Source organism: Hermetia illucens, chromosome 7 (assembly GCF_905115235.1).
Source record: "Hermetia illucens chromosome 7, iHerIll2.2.curated.20191125, whole genome shotgun sequence".
Taxonomy (NCBI): domain Eukaryota; kingdom Metazoa; phylum Arthropoda; class Insecta; order Diptera; family Stratiomyidae; genus Hermetia; species Hermetia illucens.
The window spans coordinates 4,634,722-4,660,954 of record NC_051855.1 but is presented as its reverse complement, the minus strand read 5'-3'; the positions used below and the strand labels follow the sequence as shown (position 1 = coordinate 4,660,954).

The following is a 26,233-nucleotide window of genomic DNA, read 5'->3' as shown; positions in this document are numbered from 1 at the left end:
TGTCTGTCGCTCAGGTGTTTGCTCTTGCAAGACCTTTTCTGATTATTAATGGCCGACTTCCCGGATTTGCGGTTCTAATCTCCTTTTTCGCGGGACTTTACACTTCTATTCCATTCTATAAGCACTAAACTGATAGAGAGTTGACGGTAAAAAAACTAGGACACTTCTCAGATCAGCTTTACTTCCCATTTCTTAAAAACTCGTAACCATTTTTCTTCCTGAAAACCGCTGCATATCCTGTATTCGTCGTTCTGACTCCTTCCCTTTTGCTCTATTCAGAAAGCTGGAATCGAGTGGAGAAGTGTTCGGGATCACCAATTACGTAGATTCGTTCATTTATTTTATATTATTTTTACTTTTTTTTTTTTTAATTTTTTATTTTATTTATTTATAATACAACTGTCTAATTCTATTAAAAATGTAAAATTAGGAGTATTTCTTCTCTCCGTTATTGGCAAGCAAAATCTCTCTATTCAATTACTTTTCAAAAATTTTACATGCCAAAATGAACTGCCAAGGTCTAATTCACAAGATTACTCTGACCGGCCCTTTCCGCCAAGTTGGAATAGTCTGCAAATTCGCATCCAGTAAAACTACCCCAACCATCCAGCTGCTATTTTTTAGAATCCTGACACTTCATAGTCTTCAAACTGTCTGAAACAAACCAAACACCTTATTCAAATGCAAATCCAATGTTAAGAAAGATACAAAATATATTTATTTATTCTCAATTAACATAGATACAAAAATATATATTTGACAATATATAACTGTAGAATTCGGCGTATTAGCGACATTTATGAATTTTGTCTGTGTGTAGTGAACCATAAAAAAATTTTGAAATCCAATGCTTAGCTCATTTCTCTGCATATCTGTTTCCTTCTGGGTTCGAAATTACATCCAAATTCGACGTTCGTGACGAATTTCCTGACGAAATCTACGCCAAAAGCAATCATAGAACTCCGGAGATCCATCGGCAACATGTACCGGCCTAGGTTGTATACCACGTATCTCATTCCACCAAGTTCCAAATCCACCAGCTAGAGAGATCTGAGTCTGTTAGAAAAGAGAAACAGTAAATATTCAAATGTTACAATGAAGGTTGCAGGTCCTGTTTTAGTTTTTCCTTTGTTTAATTCTCCAAAGGTATCTTCTGCAACTGTACCTATACCAGGATTTCTTATATTGCATTCAAGAGACAAGTCGGCAAACCGAAAGCTGGGTGCTTCAGGTATGAAAGGTTTTGTATATTTCCTTTATAAACTGTGTGGAGTTGCCAAATCTCCCATCAGGCGCGTCCCTTCGTGCGGATAAGGGAATGCTCGGCGAATGTGTCATGGGCATGCACATGCGCGCATCCGGAGATGTGCGTGTATGGGCATGCTTATGCGCAGGCCGGGTAGATGGGAAGTAAACGCCCACCCGTGGATGAAAATTGGCTATGGGAAGGACACCCAGAAATTAAACCAAATATGGAAGAGGAGAAAAGTAGTTTTTTTTACGGTGCAGGGCTTCGGAAACCCAGTGCCGGCGGTTTTTGGGAGTGAGCAAGCGGGCTCCCGGCCGTCGATATCCAACGACCGCAGTGCCTCAGTAGTGAGAAACTTGGCTACTGTGGCATCTAATGCTACAAGAGATAATGGTGGAGTGGAAATTAGGTCCACACCGGATGCTTTTAGGAGGAGTTCGAAGCTTGGGAGATCACCACCGAGAACAATGGTTCTTTCTGGTAGTCGAGATTCGTCGCGGGACTCTGAAAGAAATACGAATAGTCCCTTAATCGAGATCATTCCTTGTGGCGCAAGGCGCGAAAGCAAACGGGAACATACCGGAATGGCGTTCGTTACACTCGGGGAACGAATAAATGAACTGTGCGAGCTCATCAAGGAGAGGCGGAATATCCACCAAAATATCCGAGCCTTGATAAGAGGCATTAAATTGTCTTATATCAAGGCCCTCGAAGAAAAGAATTCCCAAGCGTCAGTTGGCAAGGTCACAAGGGAAACGCAGGTGACGCCTCCCCGTGATAAAGCAGGCGGGAAGACAGGAAAACGGGCCAGAGACGGTACCAGCGAGCCTCTTGGACCACAGAAAGTCCCGAAGAAGAAAAAAGCCTCTTCACCAAAGAAGGCGGAGCCGGCGAGGGTACCCGCGAAAGTCGGTAATCTCACGATTGCAGCCAGAACACCTACAAAAGTGGAAGAAACCAACGCCCGGAGGCCCGAACAATGGACTAAGGTGAGCAACAAGAGAAAAAAGGACAAGAAGAAGCTCCGCCCGGAAATAATAATTATTTCCAAGAAGGGAAATATGTCCTATGCTGACATCCTCCGAAAGGTGAAGTCAGACCCGGAATTGAAGGATTTGGGGGATATTGTGAGCCGTATCAGGTGAACACAGAGAGGGGATCTGATGCTGGAGTTAAGTAGATCCGCCGACAAGTCGGCTGATGACTTCCGCGGGAAGGTGGAAAGTGTACTTGGAGAGGAAGCTGAGGTAAGAGCTCGGAAACAGGAGATAGTGGTTAAATGCAAGGACCTAGATGAAGTCACCTCACGGGAGGACATCTGTGCTGCGTTAAGGCAGCAGTTCAACCTTGGCGATATAGACCAGAGTGCCATAAAAAGGATGAAGAAGGCATATGGTGGCACACAGACCGTTATTATTAGTTTGCCGGCGGAATCAGCTATTAAGTTAATTACCGCGGGCAAGGTAAGAGTAGGTTGGGTCGTGTGCAGGCTCAGGGAGCAAATATCTCTAAAGAGATGCTTCAGATGACTCGATTTCGGCCATTTTGCGGCGGCATGCACTAGCCAGCATGATAGGTCGAGGAGTTGCAGGAAGTGTGGGGAAGAGGGCTACCTCATCAAAGATTGCACCGGAGATCCACGGTGTATGTTATGTAGTGGGAAAGAGGGCGTGGACGGCCGGCATATTCCGGGAAGCAGCAGATGTCCGGTATATAGGAGGGAGCTGAACCGCACAGGCAAATGAGATTGAAACAAATCAATCTCAATCACTGTGAGGTAGCTCTCGCAAACCATTCGAGAGTCGAATGTCGATGTTGCGGTTATTTGCGAGCCGTACAGAAACTACGGCGGTGCGACTTGGGCGGTGGATGCGTCTGGCAACGCCGCAATCTGGGCGTGCGGAAGACAGGCCATTCAAGAAGTCATGGCCCCCCCGGCAGCCGGTTTTATAAGGACGAAGGTCAACGGTGTCCATATTTACAGCTGCTACGCTCCTCCTAGTGCAACCTTAGCACAATATGAGGAGATGTTAGACAGTCTGGTGTTGGACGCTAGTGACCGCAGCCCTAAAATCATTGCGGGCGATTTCAACGCGACGAATACCAGAGGTCAAATTCTGTTGGAGTCATTTGCGGAGCTGGACATCGTGCTGGCCAACGTTGGATGCGTGCCCACCTTTCGAGGAAGAGGGTCGGGTTCGATTGTTGACCTGACATTTGTTAGCACTTCACTGGTGAGGGAGATGGCTTGGCAAGTGAGTAAGCACTACACCCACAGTGACCACCAGGCCATCTTCCTCCGCATTGGGAACCGGGGAAGCAGTCAACGACGCTCTGGAGGTGGAAAGGCTAAGGCGGCTGGCTGGTCTATCGGAGCTTTCGACGAGGAGACATTCCTAGCCGCATTGGAGGGAGCCCATGATCCGGATGGAACAGCGGTGGAAAGGGTCACACAGCTGTCTCAGCGTGCAATCGAAGCATGCGACGCTACGATGCCACGACGACGTTTGCATCACGGCAAGAGGCCAAACTACTGGTGGAACACGGAGATCGCTGCCTTGAAATCCTCTTGTCTCCGAGCGAGAAGACTTTCCCACAGGACAAGGGGAAGGCCGGAGCACCAGGAGCGTGAGGAGGAATACAGGGATATGCGAAGCAACCTTAAGAAGGCCATTCGGAGAAGCAAGCGGGAATGCTTCCAGAAGCTCTGCAAGGAGGCTAATACGAATCCGTGGAGTACAGCCTACCAAGTTGTAATGAAGAAGATCCGCGGGCGAAAATCACCTCAGGTGACATGCCCACGGCTCTTGTTGCAAATAATTACAACTCTTTTCCCGCAGCAGGAGCAGGACGAAAGAGAACTTCAACTGGCAGCTCAGCAGGACGTCTTCTCGATCCCTGATGTTACCGAAGAGGAACTTTGGGAAATCTGCAGACGTATTGGGGACAGCAAGGCTCCGGGATTGGACGGAATTCCGAACAGGGCTCTGAAGGTGGCGGTCAAGGCCAGACCAAGGTGGTTCGCAAGCACATTCGAATCGTGCATGGCGGAAGGAGTGTTTCCCGCTCAGTGGAAGAGGCAGAAGCTGGTCTTGCTACCGAAGCCCCGAAAACCACCCGGCGTGCCCTCTTCATATCGCCCCATTTGTCTCTTAGACACCATGGGGAAGATGTTGGAGAGGGTGATATACAACAGGCTGCTCCCGTTCATCGAGCTTGCGGGTGGTCTTTCGGAGCGGCAATATGGGTTTCGGCGAGCCCGTTCTACGGTCGATGCAGTAGCAAAGGTCGTGGAATTGGCTCGAAATGCAATGGCCATGGGCAAATGCTGTGCTCTCGTGACGCTGGACGTCAAAAATGCTTTTAACTCAGCCAACTGGGGCTGGATTAAGGGCGCTTTGGCCAAACTGGGTGTTCCTAGCTACTTGGCTCGGCTCATCGAGAGTTACTTTTCGGACAGATTTCTCTGGTACGAGACGGACGACGGGCCGAAGGAGAACATTGTGACAGCAGGTGTGCCTCAAGGTTCTGTATTGGGACCGCTGCTGTGGAACATGTACGACAGAGTGCTTGGCCTTCGCGTGCCGGAGGAGACAACGCTGATTGGTTTTGCGGACGACTTGGCGGTAGTTGCAATTGCAAAGCATCCCGAGGACGTGGAGCTTTATGCAAATGAAGCCATTCATACCATCAAGTATTGGTTACGAATGGTCAAGCTGGACCTGGCGGACGAAAAGACGGAGGCGGTCCTCATTACCAACCGTAGGAAGAACAACACGGTTACCATCCAGGTTGGTAATCGTGAGGTCGTCTCAAAATCGGTTGTCAAATACCTGGAGGTGATGATCGATGCCAAGCTGAGTTTCAAGGGACACTTGGATTATGCGCGAGAGAAGGCAGCAAATGCCAGCTCATCCCTTGCAAGGATGATGCCTAACGTGGGAGGGCCGAAGTATAGTCGCAGGCTACTCATCGCGGGACTGGTGAGATCGATCTTGCTATACGCGGCCCCTGTCTGGGCGGGAGCGTTGAACCACGCTGTCAACCGGAGAAAGATATGTTCGGCATACCGGCCAATTGCGCTAAGGGTGTGTAGCGCATTTAGGACGGCGTCGACGGGGGCAGTGTGTGTTATCGCAGGAATGATCCCTATAGATCTTCTAGCGAGCGAGGCACACTGGCTCTACGAAAAACGGAAGGCAAATCCAGCCGAGGTGAATGCGGATTTCCGAAAAGCCATCAGGAGGGAGTTGTGTAGCAAGTGGCAACAACGATTGGATAACTCCGACAACGGCCGGTGGACCCATACATTGATCCCGTGTATCGAGAAATGGGTCAACCGAAAGCACGGAGAATTGAATTACCACCTGACACAGTTCCTTACGGGACACGGTGGCTATAGGAAGTACTTGCATCGCTTCGAGTTGGACGAGTCTCCCAACTGTCCTGAATGCGGTGCTACACCCGAGGACCCGGAGCACGTTATGTTCCATTGTCCCAGATTTCTGCAGCAGAAAAGGAGGTTGAACAGCATCTTAGGGGTGGACATCGAGGCCTCCAACCTGGTGGAAGAGATGTTGAAGTCGGAGGAAAACTGGATGGCGGTAAATGAGGCAGTAGCCGTGGTGCAGACAAAACTCCTGGAGTTGGATCGAGCTCGGAAGGCGGCGCGACGGAGACGTGACATGGACGAGCTGGTATAGCGAACCAGAGCCTCCCCCGCGAAGTAATACTTCACGGTGGTCCCGCGAGGAGGGGCGGAAGAGTGGGGGTGGTTTTAGTGGGTGTGAATCCCACACACTGCTGCAACCTGGCGCAGCAGCGTCTTTCTAAGATTTCCACCTCCATCCATAACAAAAAAAAAATATTTCCTTCATAAAGACATTTGAGTGTGCGTTTGTCCCATTAGTAGATAGCACGTAATATATGCATATATTATGTGAGAATATCCACTTTCAGATGATATATGACACTCAAAGTCTTGAATTTGCAAAGAAGCGACAAATATTATAACTTTGTTAGTAATAGTGCGTTTTCCACCAAACTTGGTAGGATCATGTTCTATATTTTAGCCTACATTGTTGCAGTAGGATGAACTGAAGGGAGTTTTCCAGCCAATTACTCAAAATTGTAGTAATATACTATTATTAACTTTATTTAAACAGATATCGGTATGTAGTGTATTTCGGAACCCAGGCACCATATAGTGGTAGCCTTCTGATTTTTCAAGTATTTGGGTTGGGTAGTTTCTGAGAATGGGTCCGCTAAGGAAGTGATCACTTTCGACCCCCAATCTCCCCACCTTTCCAACAAATGTCAAAATCAAGACTGGCTTCGAAAAGTAATAATCGGAGGCCATTCATTTGATACCCCACAAACAATTTACACTCCTCTGTTGCATGTATGGGAACCCCGCCCCTCTCAAATTCGACGGAGAATAATGTAACTCACTGTATACGTCACATTTCCCAACTTTCCACCAAATTTGGTGTAAATCGCTACAACCATTTCCGATAAAAACGCGATTTTAATAAGGATTTGTCTTACACAACATCCTACATAGGATATGTTCTACATTATTGTAGTATACATGTACACCACAATAAAGTCTAGATTAATGAACTTTCCAGCTCAAGAAATTAGGAGAGTGAGGCTCCAAATGATGAAGATTCACTCGATGGGAGAAGGCTTTCCTTCCATTAATTTCACTAAGTAGCTTTTTGTCGTTGGGTGCCCAACGGTTAACTGGCTGAAATTGTAGAAACCTAATGAAGATGAAAGGTATGCCGGTGCTAGAGGGTCGGTAGAAAATGACTTTTTATTGGGTCTTATCATTGATAGCGCGAAATCGTGGCTGTCAATGTGGGAAAAGACCTCTTGGCATCTTTGTCAGATAAAAACTAACTGAAGAACAGGACAACTGGCCTTCAAAATACCGGTATTTGTGGAATAAAAACTCACTATTGGGTATTTAAAAAACAAAATTGGTCTTCTTTTTCATTATAAAATAATCCGATAAAATGACACAGACAACCGAAGCAATAGTGCTGGTAAGCCTCCTGGTGAAATATCCTTTTACAGACCCATATGCTATTGGAAACTATAAGGAAAATGGTGGAGCGAACAACTTAGAATATATTGTTGCCTGCTCAGAGAATCTAGGACACTTACAAAACCAATAAGTCGACTATCGTGCAGGCAAATCAACGTGGCTGTAAATTGAATGCATGGAAATTATCGCGGCATGATTGCCCTTGATGTCCAAAGTACATTCAACTAGCCTAATGGGAACCTAATAAGGATGTAAATCCCGAGGTCTGGTGTGGTCAGTTATTTGATTGCGCCTATTGGTAGTTGTCTAACAGGAGAATGCACTGGTAACAATAGACATTGAACAGGTGTTTATGGCTGCCCATATCCCTGCCCCCCGAATCAACCAACAACATCAAACCGCACTGGTCAAACACAAACACGAACAAGAATAAGGATAGGAGAATACAACTTTGAGACCGTTGACAATTTCTCCTATCTAGGGTTGAAAGTCACAACCGATAACAACTACGATAATGAAATCCGCGCACGGTTGTTGTCAGCCAACAGAGCCTATTTCAGCTTACAAAGACTGTTCCGCTCGAAACGTCTCACCATAGGGTCAAAACTCTTGCTGTACAAGACTAAGATCTTGCCAGTCCTCATGTATTCCTCGGAAACTTGGGTTCTTAGCAAGAAAAATTGCGAACTCTTGGCCGCATTCGAGAGAAGAATCCTCCGAAGCATTTTTGGCCCCCTACATGAGGATGGACGATTCCGTAGCCTACACAATGACGAAATCTATGAGCGATACCATGACCGTCCGGTTGTGGATAAAATCCGGCTCAATAGGTTACGGTGGGCGGGTCACTTAATCCGTATGGATGAGGATGATCCCACCCGGAAAGTCTATAAGGGCAATATCTATGGTAGGCAAAGAAGACGAGGCAGACCCTGCCTAAGATGGAGCGATGGCGTGGGCCAGGACGCCAGACAGCTTTTAGGGATATCGAATTGGTGGACCTCGGCGCAAAACCGGGATGTCTGGAGTTCCTTATTAAGGCAGGCCTAGACCGGATACCGGTTGTTGCGCCGTTGATGATGATATCCCTGCAGGAACCAAAGGCAGAGTTCATTAAAGATTCACTTCGAATTAATGGTAACAGATCTTAATGGAATTAGTGTGCGAATTATGCTTCAAATTCCTCTATGGAAAGTTTGGTGGAAGTCAACACGCCTAAGATTCTCGGCAATAGATTCATGTTTGCTCTCCGGGGAAATGAGGAGGAAACAAGTAGATGGATCCAAGATCAATCTTTGGGATGCGTCTGTTTCCTGCAAGGATAAGGGGAGGAAAGGCACCACAAGAAAACTATCTAGGCGACATCAACACACCGACACATAAATACATTAACCACATGGGCTTCGCGTCATTTATCTACCTCGTGTCTACCTGAAAGTTTCACAATGACATTCCGTGCCCCGTTGCCACGAAAGCTGTCTTTTTGCTTTGTTTGCGCAAATACCATATCGTTAATAATTACTCATCCACGTCCAGAGGTCGCATTTTAATTAGATCCAACCATACGTTACTTTATAACAAGCATGTGGTGCCCCCTAATGAATTTCTAGTAGCACCAATCAAAAAGACATTTTTAGCCAAGAAGATCACACACACAAATCAGTACTAAGCCACAGTCAGGGTATAGTGGTCAACATCCCTTCAGAGTGAATGTCAGAGAGAGAACTAGTTGACTTCGGCTCACAGTGGAGCCTCATCATTAAGTCAACGCCTCAATTGTTGTGTCTAAAACGTAATTATAGCAATGTTCGGATTTCTGATCTTTGAGCAGGCTACAAGTGTGAGGCATGTTGCCTGAACTGGAGATGAGTTCATTAATGTAGCCGCCATGATCAATGCAAATACCACCCAGCAGTCCCAAGATCACGCTGCTCTGAGTAATCAGTACTCACCTAGGGTTTGACTTCAGCAGAAGCAACCACGGTCGATTGCTGCATAAATGATGGACTCGGCTTCCATTGAAGGAGGATTCTAACTCCAACGTTCTTCTCAACCGAAAACCCACGTAACTGTCTCTCAATTGCAACAGAGGTTAGATAATAAAGAAGTTTTAAGGGGTACTATGAAATCGATATCTTAGTAAAGTATCATTGCTTTTGCCACTTAGTGGAAATCCCAAGACACAGGATTGAGACGAAGTTTACAGCCACTATTGCCGCACCACGACATGGCGTGCAGCAATGAAGTACAACCACACAGTTTGGGGTGGTTTGTAATGCATCTTAACAGACGCCATCAGTAATAACTCTGAACAATATCCCGCTTACAGGGTCACGCATTCAGGAGAGCTAATTCTGAACATTTACGAGATGGGGAGTTCATTGGCACCTATGCCATCATGCCGACATCAGGAAAATGAATAGGCAAATAAACTTGGATTCCCCCGAAAAGGATTTTCAGGGCATACTATGCTGAGGTCACCCCACTGAACTGAACAAACACTACAAATTTACTACGGTTGCTGCTAGGACCGCTAGTACCCGAACTTAGTGTTAAAAACATTGCGACAACAAACGAGGATGAAAAGCCTATTCTTCAACTTCTACCTAGACGACGCGCTGACAGAGATAGATTCCGTTGCCTGAGTGAAAGGACTTCAGTAAAACTTAATGACAGTATCCAAAAGGGAGGTTTTAAATTACGGAATGGGGTGCCAGCAACGACGCCCTTTTAACATCATTTCACTACCGCGACAGTGAATGACCACATTAAAGAACTTGGATTTCGGTGTCACCTAGCCTGAGATATGCTTTCTCTCAAAGTACAGTATGAATCTCAGAGTGGGGAGGCATTTATGCACAGACAATTTATCTTTTTGAAGTTGCCAAACTATTTGGTACAAAGGGATAATAACAACCATACATAGTTGTTGTGGCACAATTACTGGCGTTAGAGAATGCAATGCGTACGCGGTTGTAATTTACGCACAAAAGTGAGATGAAAAGTCTCCGTTGGAAAATTAGATAGAGTCTAATACGGCAGTGGAGGTAGTAGGTATCAGGTAGCAAGATGACATCTTACTCCACGGATCACTTCCTCATGCACTGGTCGACAAAGAGTTACTGTAGAAAGGCCCAACGGAGAATCGACAGATTCGACGGCTGCTGGAGCTCGAGCTCGAGACTCCCCAGACCAACAGGATTACTTAACAACACCTAAAAAAATTTAAAAAACTCACCTTCAGCAATTGGTAGATGAAAAGGAACAAAAACAGGATGTATGTGAATACGAGGTGTATATAGGGCTCAAACGGAGATTCAATCTCTGGAGCTGCTACTAATCCCTCTGTATTTGTACCGAGGGGCAGGTTACTAAACACAAAAGTTCCACTTGGCAGCGTGTATCGAAACATGTTCTTTTGTAACTATCTTTTCCGGGAGAACAGAAAACGAAATTAACGTGGATGGTTAGAGCGAAAACTCGAGGAAGAAAATTAGCCAGCAATCACTATCCCGGTGGGGGAAAGGATGATACTAACATTTAGTTTGATTTCAGTATATTTTAAATGAAGGTTCACAATTTGTCAGAAGATTACACATAAATAGATGTTAACTAATACACTTGGAAAGGATTCGCGGTTTGTCACATTATCTCACGAAAGGTCAAAAAATATAAACTGAATGTTATCCTGGAAATTAGATGGAAGGCTTTTAAGGTCACTACATCACAACTCTAGAAACGCATCGTCCAAATATTCAATAAATACTGAATAGTCCTGAAACCGTTTGGAAAAATAAGCATCACCTGCGTTGCCATGGTTTCATGGTTCGAAAATCACAGCCAACTATGCAGGACTACTATGATTCGAGTTAGACACTGTCAATTAAGATACAACCTATTTGGGACACTCATGGCCATCCTGGACTTGAAATCAGATAAGGCTCCATTGTAAAAGTGTTACTTCTATTTTAAGGTAAATAGTTCGGTTACATTGTAGGCTTAGAGGAAACGCAGGTAGAAGAGGCGATAGGTAGGTATAATCTTATTGCTGTAAGATACATTTATTGATTTGCTAGAGAATCAAAGATTCAACAGAATTTAACAGAACTTCACATAGTGGGATTTTGTGTATTTGTGGTTTGTGTTCATCCTCCATCTATTCTCGGCTGTGGTTCCCACGCTACCGCTTTTATTCTCCGAGTCGCTCATCGATCCCCTCTGTATATGATAGCTGCTTGCGTGAATATGTGGCTGAAAATATAATAGCCCCTCCCCGTTTGTCAAGATTTTCGATTGATTTTAGATTTGAACGAGTTGATTTAGTAAAGTTACGTTTTCTAAAACGCGTCCTGTGTCGATTTATACTAACGAAAATGGCGTATGGCCTTAAAAATCATTTCAATGTCATAAGGCAAAAACTTTGTGTTTCAGTTCAATTAGGATTCAAAGAAAAACCATTAAATGTCCAGGAATCAAACAGAAGCTAACAAGGAGAGAGTCCAGGTTCAAGAAAATATGTATCCATACAAATTACCCAGTGGTCATTATCTCTATTCAGAAGAAGAATTGGGGTCATTAATTGATGGTTTGACGATCCGGTGCCGAGGATCATTTACAAACCATCCAGCGATGGATTGGTAGCCTTATTGGTATTCGTAGCTAGGAAAGTATATATTGAACAAGTGGGAATACCGGAAGCTGGGCGCTTCGGCTATAAAGGTTTTGTATTCATCTATGCATGGTTTCCCATTCGTTCATATGTGTTTGTGTTTCAAATGGGGGAGGGTATAGAAGCAAAGCCTCTGAGCACCTAGACCTCACTGGTCCATTGTATTCGATTCTTCCGTGTAACGGAATATCTCGGATTCGTTTATGTATCGCAGGATTTGCGTTTGTGAATGTGGTGCTACCCGCTGCAGTTGAAGCGCACCAACACCAAGTGCTACCGGAAGTGACGAGGAAAAAAGTGGATACATCGAAGATCAATTTTTCGGATGCATCTGATGCCTACTGGTCTATAATGAGGACAGGCACCCAAAAAAACCATCTAGGCGACATCAACTCACCAAAACTTTAACCACATGGGCCTCGGGCCACTAAGCTACCTCGTCCCTATTCAAAAGGTGCACAATGAGATTTCATGTTCCGTAGCCACGGAAGTTGCTCCTCATGTATAAAGCCTTCTTGCTTGAGCTTGCCAAGAAAACACAGACATGGAAGGTATGCAATCCACTCCACAGTATACATAGTGTGCTTCAAATGCATACGCAAATACCATATCATTAACAATTGCCCATCCATGTCCAGAGGCCTCATTTTAGTTAGATGCAACCATACGTTATTTTACCACAAGCATGTGGTGACCCCTAATAAATCTCTAATAACGCCAATCTAAGAGACATTTTTAGCCAAGGAGATCTCAAAACACAAATCAGTCCTAGGCCACAGTCAGGGTTATAGTGGTCAACATCTCCTCCACCACCCCCAATTTTTGTGCCGAAAAAGTAATTACAGCAATGTACGGATTTCCGATCTTGTAGCACCCCAGAAGTGTGAGGCATGGGGTAGGTAGGTAGGTATCAGTGGCCGCTCCGAGGAGCCCAATTAGCGCTTTGGTGCGCCGTTTTGATGCCACAAACTCCTAAGACCGTGACTGTTGTTATAGGAACAGGGAAGCAGAGTCCAGCTGGCTCGGATCTTGAGAGCCAGCCCGTAGCATTCACGAAGGAAAGCAGCTCTCCGACCCTGCAGCTAGAAATCTCACTGAGGTCCCCAAAGAATGGTTTACCCAGTGTCCGCAGTCTGACTCGAGCCAGAGCCGGGCAATCGCAGAGAAAGTGCATGAGGGTTTCCCTTCCTTCTCCGCAGCTTCGGCAATGCGAGTTGTAGGGTAAGCCGAGCCTAGCGGCATGGTCCCCTATGGGCCAGTGCCCCGTGCAGACCGCCGTAATCTTGAATGCATTTGCGCGCGTCTGGCACAGGAGCTCTCGTGATCGGACTATGTTATAAGCGGGCCAAATTCTCCTTGATTTGGCACAGCTTGTAAGCCTTCGCCATCTCAGGCCCGCCGCTGCTAGGTAGTGCGAGTAGACTCGGCCCCCGACAGCCACCAGCGGAACACCGACTGTGTTCCCCGAGGGACTGCAGCAGAGCCTTGCCTGGCCAATCCGTCAGCCCGCTCATTCCCTTCTATGTGCCTATGCCCGGGAACCCAGAGGAGAGTGATCTTGAGCGTGCCGCCCAGATGGTTGAGCGTATCTCTGCACTGCCCCACCAGCCGGGAAGATGTCGTCGTTGAGTACAAGGCCTTGATGGCCGCTTGGCTGTCGGTCAGAATGGCTATGTTACGCTTGGGGCTCGAATCACGCTCCAGCCATCGACAGACTTCCAATATCGCCAGTACTTCCGCCGGGAATACACTGGTGAAACCTGGGAGACCATACAACTTGGATACACCGTGTGTATTCGAGAAAACCCCCGCGCCGACTCCATAGGCCATCTTTGATCCGTCCGTAAAGAATACCGTGTCATAGTCTTGCAACACGCCGCCGGTCTTCCACTTTGCCCTGGTTGGAAGGTCCACAGCAAAGTTTCTCGTGAAGTTCAACTTGCGTGTGACATAGTCCGTGGGGGATGCCCAGATTTCTCGAGGTATTTCATCTAGAATGTTGCTGTGGCCGTAGGACTTCGCTGCCCAGAATCCGGACTCACGTAGTCTGACGGCACTGCACGCTGCAACATATTTGATGTGGAGGTCAAGGGGGAGGAGATGCAGGAGTCCATTGAGAGCATCTGCCGGGCAAGACTGCAGAGCCCCCGTAGCACCTGCACACGCGGTTCTTTGAATCCTATTAAGCTTCGTTCTATTGTATTTCTTCTTCAAAGCCTGCCACCATACAATAGATCCGTACGTCAGGATCGGACGCACTACAGCGGTGTACATCCAGAGAACCATCCTCGGCCGGAGACCCCATTTCTTGGCAAAGGTTCTCTTACAGGCATAGAAGGCTATACAGGCCTTCTTAACCCTCAGTTCTATGTTCAACCTCCAATTTAGATTAGGATCCAGATTACACCCAGATACTTCACATTAGAGGAAAGAACCAGTCTTTGTTCATTCAGCCGTGGTAGATGGAATTCAGGTATCCTTGTCTTGGTGGTGAATAACATCAGTTGCGTTTTGGTTGGGTTTATGCTGAGTCCGCATCTTGCGGCCCACAGGCACACCTTTCGCAACGCTCCTTCCATGATGTCGCTCATAATGGACAGAAACATCCCAGATACTAGTATCACCAAGTCGTCGGCATACGCCACGACCTTCACCCCGCTGCTGTCTAATGTACGTAAAATTTTGTCCATTACTATTAACCAGAGCACCGGTGAGATAGCACCACCCTGGGGCGTGCCTCTGTTCACAGCTCTGGTCAAGTGGTTGCCTCCCAGATCGGATTGGATTATCCTGGTACTCAGCATGGATATAATCCAATGCGTGAGACACCCCTCCAATCCAATACCGGTCAAGGCTTCCTTGATGGCGTTGGTACTGACGTTGTTGAAGGCTCCTTCTATATCCAAGAAGGCAGCAAGGGTATACTGCTTGTACTGCAGCGACCGCTCAACCGTGCCAATTACCTCGTGGAGGGCGGTTTCTGTGGATTTTCCTTTGAGGTAGGCATGCTGGGACTTAGAGAAAGGCGTTCTCTCCATAATCGTCCTTAAGTGAATATCCAGGACGCGTTCTAGGGTCTTCAGCACGAAAGAGGTCAGGCTGATTGGCCGAAAGTCCTTCGCGGACTCATGACCGCGCCTGCCCGCTTTCGGTATGAAAACCACCCGTGCGCGCCTCCAGGACTGCGGTACGTATCCTAAAGTGATACAGCTCCGGTAAATCTCAACAAGCCACGGCACAACCCTTTCCTGCTGCTTCTGTAGCATGACTGGCATTATGTCATCTGGGCCTGGAGATTTGTATGCGGAGAAGCTGTTTATAGCCCAGCCGATCCTATCCCCGGTAATTACCGATTTGATAGTCTCGCACAGCTGGGGTTGCCGCAAACCCTCCAAGCGAGGTTCTGACTCACAGTCCTCCTCGCTGGAGGGAAAGTGCGTTTGCACCAGCAGCTCCAAGGTTTCACTAGAAGATTCCGTCCAGCAGCCTTCCGACTTTTTAAGGAAGGATGGACTCTTATGTTCCTTGGACAGAATCTTACTGAGCCTCGCGGATTCACTAGTGCTTTCAATGTTCTGACAATAGTCTAGCCAAGACCGCCTCTTGGCGGTTCTGATGGCCGACTTGTACCTCTTTAGGCAGTCCTTGTATGGCTGTCAGTATTTTTGCCTGTAGCAGATGTTGAAGATTTTTCTGGTCAACTTCCTGAGACTAGAGAGATCTTCGTTCCACCACGGTGGCAGGGTCTTTTTGCTGTACTTAGCAGGGCACGAGACTTTGAAGGCGGTATCAAAAGCCTTCTCCAGAGCCCCGACCTTTGACTCCAGTTCGTCTGTCGTGCCAATCCTACCAATTTGCGCACCGGAGAGTTTGTTCTTAATTACCTGACCAAACCTTCTCCAGTCGATCCTCCTGGGGTCTCTAAAGGGCTTGGAGACCTCTGCGGCGAGATCTAGACTGAAGAGTATCCAACTGTGGTCAGAGAAGGATCTCTGGTCAGACACTCTCCAGTCCTCCACCGTAAGAATCCCGTTGTCGGTTATTAGGGTGATACCAAGGACCTCCTCCCAACCGTCACAGTTCTCCGAGCAGGGGAAATGAAAGGTTGGTGTACTGCCCCTGTTACACACCGATAGATTTGAAGTAATAATAATATCAAAGAATGACTCACCTCTTTCGTTGATTTCAGAGCTGCCCCAAAGCGTATGCCTTGCATTTGCGTCGCAGCCTATCAGCAGGTTGGCTTTCTTTGGTGTTATGGTGTTCGTCAGATGTTGTAGTTCTTGTGGCGGAGCTGATCGGTCGTGAGCCATGTACGCCGAGGAAATATACACGTTCTCTGCCCCCACCTGCTCCAGCTTGACTACAACTAGGTCACTGGAACTCAGGTCCGGGCACAGAAAATCGTGCAGACTCTTCCTCGCAAGAATACACGCTCTAGGTTTAGCCTGATCAGCGTCTCCTGTGCTGTGGAATAAATTAAAATATTTGCTTTGGAGCCCTTTGATGGTTCGGTCGCTTCCGACCCAGGGCTCCTGTATTAATGCGATGTCGATGTCTTCCTCTAAGAGGAAGACGAGCAGATTAGCCGAGGCACACTTCGAGTGCTGCAGATTTATCTGCGTTACCCTCAGCATGATCTGCTTGCGTGGGGGGTTCGTCAGTCCCCGTCGGACCGTCGATCGTCATCTCCTCCAACAGCTCGTTGGCGGCGTCGATTGGGTCAAGGTCGTCGTCCGGTTTTGCAGAGCGGAACACTTTTACTTTGGCATTCCTGACTCCGAACCACACTTTGTAATCGGCCTTTTTCAGTGCCTCCAGGCACTCCTCGTTTATGCGGAGTAGTACGGGCTGGCTGTTTATCTGAGGTTCCTCCTCCTTTATAACAACCCAGTCGTCCATGGGAATCCCGGGGTTGTGAAGGCACAGGAAATGGACCAGCTTGTCCTTCTCCATGCGGATCTTCGACAACCAAATGCGAGCGACCGGTCTCCTGGGAATCTCGTCGTAAGGGATAATCTTGAGCTTGACGCCCTCCCAAGCGTCGCTGATCTTAGCGACGCACGAGCCGAGAAAGTCCTTAGAGAACTGGTCCATGCAAGCTATTACGTGGAACCCACGGACCACATGAGATGAATCAAAGTGGGGAGTGAGTCCCGGGTGTTTGCCTCCGGTTTCCACGAGATGTTCATAGACCATGCCCGACAGCCTAGCCTCAACACTGGTCCACACCTCCAGCGTTAGTATGCCGCTAGCAGAATTGCCATCCGCCAGCGCCACCCATAAGTGGTGACCAGCAGACAAGCAGATCCTCGTCAGTTGGATGAGCCTACTCCCTGCCCGGCCCTACACACTCTTGGCCCGCCCGAAGACGGTTTCCAGCGGCCACCACGCGGAGGTCGTGTGAGGACTTGCCTAATTATGCAACTTTAACCTGAAGCATAATCAGAGGCATATTGACGTTGAAGGTAAATCTCAGGACTGGAGATGAGTTCATTAATATGTCCGCCTTGATAAAAGCAAATATCACCCAGCGGTCCCAACCAAGATCAATACTCAGTCAGCCTTTGACTTCTGCAGAAACGATCACAGTCGAATGGTAGAAAAACCACATACACACGTGATGAACTCGGCAGATACAAAGGGAGGCTTCTATTGAAGGAGGATGCTAACTCCAACGTTCTTCTCAACCGAAAGCCTATATAAGTGTCCCTCAATTACAGCAGGGGTTAGTCAACCTATCCACCACTCATCCAATTCCCATTCCTTCCTTGACCTATTCTTCGTGAGTAATAATCTCCTCACCCAGTCCCACTTCTCTACAGTTCCTTCTGATCTCCCGACTGTTCCTGGCCTCAGCGATCATGACGGTGTAGTTCTAGAGTTCTTCATTAACGATCAATTCCCTAGAATCCAACCTAAAGTCCTTCCAGATTATTCCAAAGCCAATTAGAATCTCGTCAACTACAGGTTAGCTGACAAACTTTCATCCATCTCTCTTCCTTCCTACTCTTCTCCAGAGTATTTAGACAATACAATATCCCGGATAACCGAAATCACCTAAGAAGTTTGCAACCAAACCATCCCTATGCGTCCCCTAAACTACAACAATCTCATCACCCTCCCCACCCTCCCCATCCTCGACCTAATCAAACTCAAAACCACCCTCCGTCGACAACTCCACCACAATAGATACAATCCCCGCTTCAACTTCCTTAAAATCCGCATTGATTCCCTAACACATACCATCCGATCCGAAATCCGATCCCTCTACGCCGAACACCACACCGTCAAACTTTCAGGTATCTCCATAAATAACCAAACATGCAACCAACTCCGCCACACCTGTCCCCACCTCGCCAAATCTAAAGCTCCTACCACCCTTCCACACAACACTTCTCCTAAAGACCATGCCGACCAATTGGCGAAAGCCTTCCTCGCAGCTCATCGCACTACCCTCCATCTTTCAGACCCTTCTACCGAATCATCGGTTTCCCAACACCTCTCCGACCTTACGTCCAACTTCCCAGTTTACACCAGCCTACCAATTCCACCCCCAGGTCCCGCTCCTCATTTTTGCGACCCAATCCCATCCCTTTCCCAAGAATCCATCGAATCCATAATCCTTTCCGGTAAAAACAAAAAATCCACAGGTCCTGACAAAATCCCTCCTCTCCTTTCACAACTTTTCAATCACTGCTTCATCCTAGCACATTTCCCCGCTCCTTGGAAACAAGCGCACATCATCCCCATCCGCAAGAAACAAGAACCCTCATCCAATCCCAATAGCTGCAGCCCAATCTCCCTACTCAACTCCCTTTCCAAGATTGTTGAAGTCGCCATTCATGACCTTATACTTTCCCACATCTCCGATCACGATACCATCCCTAGCTTCCAATTCGCCAACAAAAAAGGTCATGGCACATCACATGCCCTCCTCGTCCTCAAATCCGACGTCTACAAAAACCTAAATAAATAACATCCCCACCACCGCCTGCCTCCTAGACATTCAGAAGGCCTTCGATTCCGTATGGCACGAAGGCCTTATTTTCAAACTTTCCTTTATCTTTAAATTTCATCCCCACCTTTGTCGTCTTATCCTTAGTTTCCTTTCCAACCGTCATTCCCAAGTTAGAGTCCTCCACTCCTTATCCGATTCCTACAGTCCCCCTGCAGGCATCCCACAGGGCTCGGTCCTCTCGGCAACCCTTTTCTCACTCTACAATGCAGATATCCCCCTTCACCATTCCTCTACAACTCCGTACACAGTGAAAACTCTCCAATATGCCGATGACCTAATTCTCTATACCCCATCCAGAAATATCCGTGCCGCCCAGTCCCGTATAAACCTCTCCATACAATCCCTCAACTCCTGGAAACTCCTACTCAATCCGTCCAAATGCCATGCCATCGTCTTTCGAGGCAGGATAAAACTCACTTTCAAGATGCGCTGCGATATTTCCGATCTCCTCATTAAAATTGGCCAAGATCCAATCCTCACCGTCACCTCCACTAAATACCTAGTCATCCCGTCTCTCCCCGATTCCTCACGTTAATTCGATCCTCTCCAACACTTCAACTGGTCTTAAATCCCTATGGCCCATCCTTAACAACAAGTCCTCTGTCCGTCCCGACGTTAAGCTCTACTGCTACAAGCTGCTAATACGTCCTCTAATGACGTACGGCTTTGTAGCCTGGTACGATCTAACCTCGCACCAAATGGAGCGCCTACGAGCTAACGAAAGGAAGTTCTTCCGAATATCCCTAGGCCCTTCCCATCCCCGTTCCAACCAAGCCGTCTACAACCGGGTCAACTCGACCCTTTTAGACGTGTTCCTCATCAAATCCCTCATAAAGTTCCTTTACCAATCCCTAAACCATGACCCACACCAGTCCTACTGACCGCCCATTTCGAACCCATGTCCCACCCTCCGATATCCTAAACCTTCACTCCTTAGGTCGCGTTTTTTCGCAACGGTAGACTAATGCCTTACCATCGGCCCTACAACGAACATCGCTCTGACACTGTTTACTCCATCTCCCAATAATTTTAGCCCTCCCGTTATGCATCCTTCTCCCATCCTCTTACCGGTAATCTTTTCATACACAATCTTGATATTATGGGGGGTTTTTCCTGGCTTTCCCCCCCACTAGCTAGTAAGCTTAGGTTAAGTTGATCTGTATATTACTCGTATTATTAAGCTTTAGGTTAATTTCTAGATAAGACTAAGTCGTTAGAAATAAGTTCTAGTGTTAAGAAATAGCCTTAAGCTCATCATTGTAAATATTAAGTGGAATAAATTGAATGTGTCAAAAAAAAAAGCAGGTGTTAGCTAGTAAAGAAGCTTTATGGAGTCAACATATCGACTTGATGGTAAAGTATCAATTTACAAGTAAAACCATGAAGTTTAGGGTGGTTTATAATGCATCTTAAGAGACACCATCAGTAATAACTCTCAACAATATTCCGCTGACAGGGTCATGCACTCAGAAGAGCCTATTCTGTAGAATCATGCGATGGAGAGTTCATTGATACCTACGAGTATGTCATCACGGGGGGTCGTCAGCAACTTTTAACGGGTCGATTACCATACGGGTTGTGACGGCCCAGACGTACCCGAGTAAGTAGTTCTGACACCCTAACTGGCAGTATACCTGCATCCTAGGTAGTAGCCTTGAGAAAGCCTCTCGGTGAAGAGCGAAACGCGAATGACCGGTACACGTCGGGACACACTGTGAGTCCCCGTACATTGAACCGGTATTAGTAGACCGCGTTGTCCCGTGCGAGTGCTGATTCGTCCGTGAATTCCGATTAGGTCTCAGGGAATTGGGGTAGGAGCGAGGAGGAAACGAAGAACTAGACCGTCGGCTTTGCCCATTAAGCCGACGGAAGGCAAGACATTTACCAAAGTCCTTAGTGAAATTCGCTATAGAATAAAACCCAAAGACAATGGGGTAGAAGTGTCTTCCATACGGAAAACGAGGGGTGGCGAAGACGACTAAGAAGAGAATATTCCGCGAAGCGGTTAAAAGGTTATTGGGGGAGAAGGCGCTCGTTTCTAGCCTAGACCCCATATGCTCTCTAGAAATCCCGGATCTTGACTGCCTCACAAACAAAGTCGCAGTGGAGGAGGCGATAAAGCATGAATGCCCAGAGGTTACCAATGCCCGCATAGGTATCACCTCTGTAAATGCTCGACACCAAAAACTCGCCGTTGTGGAAGTCCCCGAGCAATATACGAGAAAACTCCTTAGCTGCTGAAAATTGGATGGGTAGTATACAGGGTGCGAATGTGGATAGTCGCCACCAAGTGCTACAGATATCTGGACTATGGACATACATCAGCAATTTGCAAGGGACCGTGCAGGAGGACAGCATGCCGGAGATGCGACAAGTTAGGTAGGTAGCATCAAGCGAAGACCTGCAATGAAAGCGAAAGTTGCTCCCTCTGTAGGGATCGTGACGCATCTGGTAAGAGCGTCGCAACAACTGCTGGCTCCGAACGGTGTCCAATCTTCAGGGCGAAAATGGAGCGGGCTAGGGGGCGAATGGTATCATCCGCATTTTACAAACTAAAATGCACCGAATTGCAACCGCTCACTAGTTTTTAGCAGAGTTCGCTGCGAAGGCAAATGCTCATCTAGTGCTAATCAGTGAGCAATAAAGAAACTGGAATCCGACTTCATGACATCTCGATTTATTGGACACCGCTGCCATGTGGGTTCGGGACGACGTTCGCCAGCTTGATCCTCTGGAGGACGCTGTTTCGGGCACGGAGGGACAAATCCTGGTAGGTGGTGACTTTAATGGCAGGGCCCTTGAATTGCGCATGGCTCAGGCAAACTCCAGAAGGAAGCGGATTCCGGAAATGGCGGCGAGAACCGGGCTCGTTGTCTTAAACACCGAATCCATGCCAACGTTCTGGCGCCCAGACTGTGAAGGAAGCATTGCTGACATCAGTTTTGCGTCAGAATCTCTGGCATCATCATTGGACGGGTCGCGAGTCTTGGAAGACTTGTCGGCAAGTGACCACAAATACACCGCGTTTGAAATGGTTGACGCAACTTACTGGCGAGCAACCCAACCTGTGGAATGCCGCGAGGGTGAACAAAAAGAAGTTCACCGAAGTTCTTGGAGCAGGCAGTGCCGCGCTGAAGGGCACTCCGCAGCTGACACCGTCGCAAATTCGGTGATGACCCTGATAATGACGGCATGTGAGGCTTCCATGCCCCGGACAGGCTCCAGCACAGAAATTGTCGACCTACGGAGGGAGTGTCATAAGCTCCGCCGTTTGGTACAACGTCTACATGCCAACGAGAAGCCATGTGCCAATAAGGGACAGTGTAGATCAGCAAAAAGGAGCCTCCGCAGCGCGATAAATAAAAGCAAAACTCGCGGCTGGCTGAGCCTTGTCAACGAGATGAATGAAGACCCGTGGGGACTTGGCTACAAGCTGACTTTTACTGGGAGAAAATCGGGGCTTTGCGGAGGTCCTGCATACTAAGTATCAAGCAGATCGAACGCATTGTACAGGCATTATTCCCAGACATCCTGTACGAGTTGATGTCAATAGCGCGGAAAGTATCGAGGATTGCTCCCTTTTCACAATGAAGAAAGGGTTCTCACTATGAAAAAAAAGAAGGTGCCAAGTATTGATGGGATCCCGGTGAAAGCTTACAAACTGGTGTCCCGCCAACGGCCAGACTTGCTGCTTGAGGTGTTCAACGCTTGAAAGAAGCAGGTCATTTGGCGCTGGAGGTGGCCAGACTCGCGTTAATCAGCAATTGAGAAGGAGAACCGGAGTTCCTACCTTTATACTTGACCTCTGAAACGCTTTCTACGATAGTCTGCTGAGGCTCGATATACCTGGAGAGTCACGCCTCGTCGGTTATGCAGACAACGTTGCGGCAATAGTTCCCGACGCACTGTTGAGCAGGCGCAAAACAGACTTGGCATATTGATGCGACTGGTAAGAGGATGGATGACTCCTCCTCCAAACAACTTGACCAAAAGGTGAATCCCGACCATGCGACCCATATCGATCGGCGAGTTGACTATAGAGCGGTTAAATATTTTGGTTTAATCCTCGACTCGAAGATGAGCTTCTCCGGGCAGATCAAAGCAGCAGTGAACAGGGCGACAGGTGAAGTCTCCGCGTTGAGTCGACTAATGCCGAATGCAAGGGGCCCGATATCTACTAAGAGACGTCTCCTAATGGGAGCAACGCAGCCTCCCTCAAGTGCAGAGACGGGAAGCTTTGCGAGTGGCGTATGCTTATCGCACTGTCTCCGAACCGGCTGTGATGGTGATTGTGGGAGCGATCCCCGTTGCCCTCCTTGCCAAGAACCGTAAAGCTATTTACCACCGTAAGGGCGAAAACTGGAGAGGTGGTTGCCCGTGAAGAACGTGAACGCACCCTTACCTCTTATCAAAATGAGCCAAGGGGCAGATAGACTGCGTGGCTCATCGACAATTTAAACCCGTGGCTCGGTATCAATGTCACCGTGCATTGATATCGAGACCGAACTTCTAAGCGGGCATGGATGTTTTCAGTCTTTCCTGCGCAGAATTGGAAAGGGGCGATCTCCTGATTGTGTGTTCTGCACTGGAGTGGCAGACGCTGAATACACCTTTTTCTCTTGCGAAAATTGGGACGGCTTTCGTCAGCAGCTTTATGCAGACACAGGGGAGCTGCCTCCAGACAGCATTTCCAAAGAGATCCTGAAGGGCGCTGGCAGCTGGAGTCGTATTGCATATTATGTTCGGGCTCTTTTTATTGCGAAGATGATTGAACTCGACCGGCGGAGGGAGCGGGTGGCAAGAGGTTTCCTGTACTAACAACCCCTTCCTCCCTTCTCTTCTCGTTGGTGAAAGGGATTCCCTCACTTGAAGAAAGGGAGTCACAAAGCCGGGATAGCGGGAGGGATAGCCATAGTTATGTGTCAAATGGTTCCAGGCCAGCCCTCTTAGGATAGGGGGTGTTTAGTTGGTAGTTCGACAGCGCACTGCTGCGGCAGTCCAACATCCCCTGGAACAGAACAAACACTACAAACTTACTACGGTTGCTGATGGGACGGCTAGTGCCCGTACTTAGTGTTAAAAACATTGTCGCAACAAACGAGGATGAGCAGCCCATTCTTCAACTTCTACGTAGACGACGTGATGACTGGGACAGATTCCGTTGCCTGAGTGAAAGGACTTCAGTAATACTTAATGACAGTATCCAAAGGGGAAGTTTTAAGTTACGGAATGGGGTGCCAGCGACGACGCCCTTGTAGCATCATTTCACAATCGCGACAGTGGATGACCACATTAAGGAACTTGGTTGGCGGTGTCACCCAGCCTGAGATTTGCTTTCTTTCAATCGCTGAGTGACGAAGCATTTACGAACAGACAATCTATCTTTGAAGTTACCAAACTATTTGATTCGGTGGGATAACAACAACTGTACATAATGATCGAGAAAATCGTCAGGCAGCAGTTGTGACACAATTACTAGCGTTAGAGAATGCAATGCTACGCTGTTGGAATTTACGCACAAAAGTGAGATGAAAAGTCTCCGTTGGAACAAGAATTTGATACAGTCTAATATAAATATACGGCAATGGAGGTAGGTAGGTAGCAAGATGACATCCTACTCCACGGATCACTTCCTCAAGCACTGGTCGACAAAAAGTTACTGTAGAACGGTTCAACAGAGAATCGACAGATTCGACGGTTGTTGGGACAATTATCGTAAAATGACCCACAACGTACGTTTCGTTAACACTGACAGTGAAAATATAAGATATTTTAAAAAGATTCTCATTAAAGAGTTACCTGTATATAAATGTTTTCTAATTGAAAGATAGTTTCAGCAATTTACTTATTCTCCTTATGGAGCTCGAGACTCCCAGGACCAACAGGATTAATCAACACACAAAAAAAAAATTTGAAAAACTCACCTTCAGTAATCGGAAGAAGAGAAAGAACAAAAACAGGATGAATCCGAATACAAGGTGTATATAGGGCCCAATCGGGAATTCATTCTCTGGAACTGCTAGTAATCCTTCTGTATTTCTACCGAGGGGCAAGTCACTAAACACAATAGTTCCACTTGGCAGCGTGTATCGAAACATGTTCTTTTGTAACTATCTTTTCCGAGAGAACAGAAAACGAAATTAATGTGGAGGGTTGGAGGGAAAACTAGAGGAAAAAAATTAGACAACAATCACTATCCCGGTGGGGGAAAGGATGATACTAACATTTAGTTTGATGTCAGTCTATTTTAAATGAAGGTTCACAATTTGTCAGAAGATTACACATAAATAGATGTTTACTGATACACTTGGAAAGAATTCGCGGTTTGTCATATTATCTCACGGAAGCTCAAAATATATAAATTGAATGTTATCCCGGAAATTAGATGAAAGGCTTTTAAGGTCACTACATCACAACTCTAGAAACGCATCGTCCAAATATTCAATACATACTGAATAGTCCTTAAACCGTTTGGAAAAATAAACGTCACCTGCGTTGCCATGGTTTCATGGTTCGAAAATCACAGCCAACTATGCAGGACTACTAGGATTTGAGTAAGACGCTGTCAATTAACACAAAACCTATCTGGGAAACTCATGGCCATCCTAGACTTGAAATCAGATAAGGAGTGTAAAGAAGTGTTACCTCTTTTTAAGGTTTTGTGTGAAACAAAACCTTATTAGAATGGTGACGGTGTCTGTCTGTCCGTCTGTCCGTCTGTCTGTCTGTCTGTCTGTCTGTCTGTCACACCCGATTTATTCGGAAACGGCTAGACCGATTGTCACGAAAGTTGGTGAGAGTATGTAATCTGGTGATCCCTTTACATGCAGTAAGTGGCGCCATCTTGCGTTAAGTTTAAGGGGGGGCTCTCCGTACATGTGAATGGAGGGTGCAAATTTTTTTTTCACAGAATGTAGCCAAGTAGGGTATCAAATGAAAGGTCTCAATTAGTACTTTTCGAATCTGGTTCAATATTTGATATTAGATGAAACATAGGGGAGTCAGGGTTGAAAATATGACCCACAAAAAGTGTAACAGGTCTCGTTCTCAGAACCTATCCAACCGAAAAATCTGGAAAAAATCACAGTAGTGCATCTCTATGAAATCTAGGCCTCAAAATATATCCGGTTCCGATATCTGCACAAATAAAGTTAATAATAGCATATTTCCACATTTTAGAAATTTACCCGGAACCCCCCCTTATGTTCATCCCAGAAATACAAAATTTGGCATGAGTGTAAC

The 26,233-nt window shown here is 47.0% G+C and overlaps 1 protein-coding gene across 4 annotated transcripts; it reads right to left on the bottom strand.

The window, feature by feature from the left end:
* Positions 1-777: 777 nt before the first annotated feature.
* LOC119661025 lies at positions 778-25,447 on the bottom strand. 4 transcript variants are annotated; one of them, XM_038070178.1, is made up of 3 exons: positions 25,216-25,447; positions 24,916-25,105; positions 778-1,056 (listed from the first exon to the last, which is right to left on the bottom strand). In XM_038070178.1, exons 2-3 carry the CDS (start codon positions 25,087-25,089, stop codon positions 895-897), a joined length of 336 nt encoding a protein of 111 aa, XP_037926106.1. In that variant the 5' UTR covers positions 25,090-25,105; positions 25,216-25,447; the 3' UTR covers positions 778-894. The 4 variants fall into 4 exon arrangements, with proteins under 4 accessions (XP_037926106.1, XP_037926107.1, XP_037926104.1 ...); XM_038070179.1 differs by having other exon boundaries at positions 24,916-25,101; XM_038070176.1 differs by having other exon boundaries at positions 24,916-25,447.
* Between the last annotated feature and the right edge of the window lie 786 nt (positions 25,448-26,233).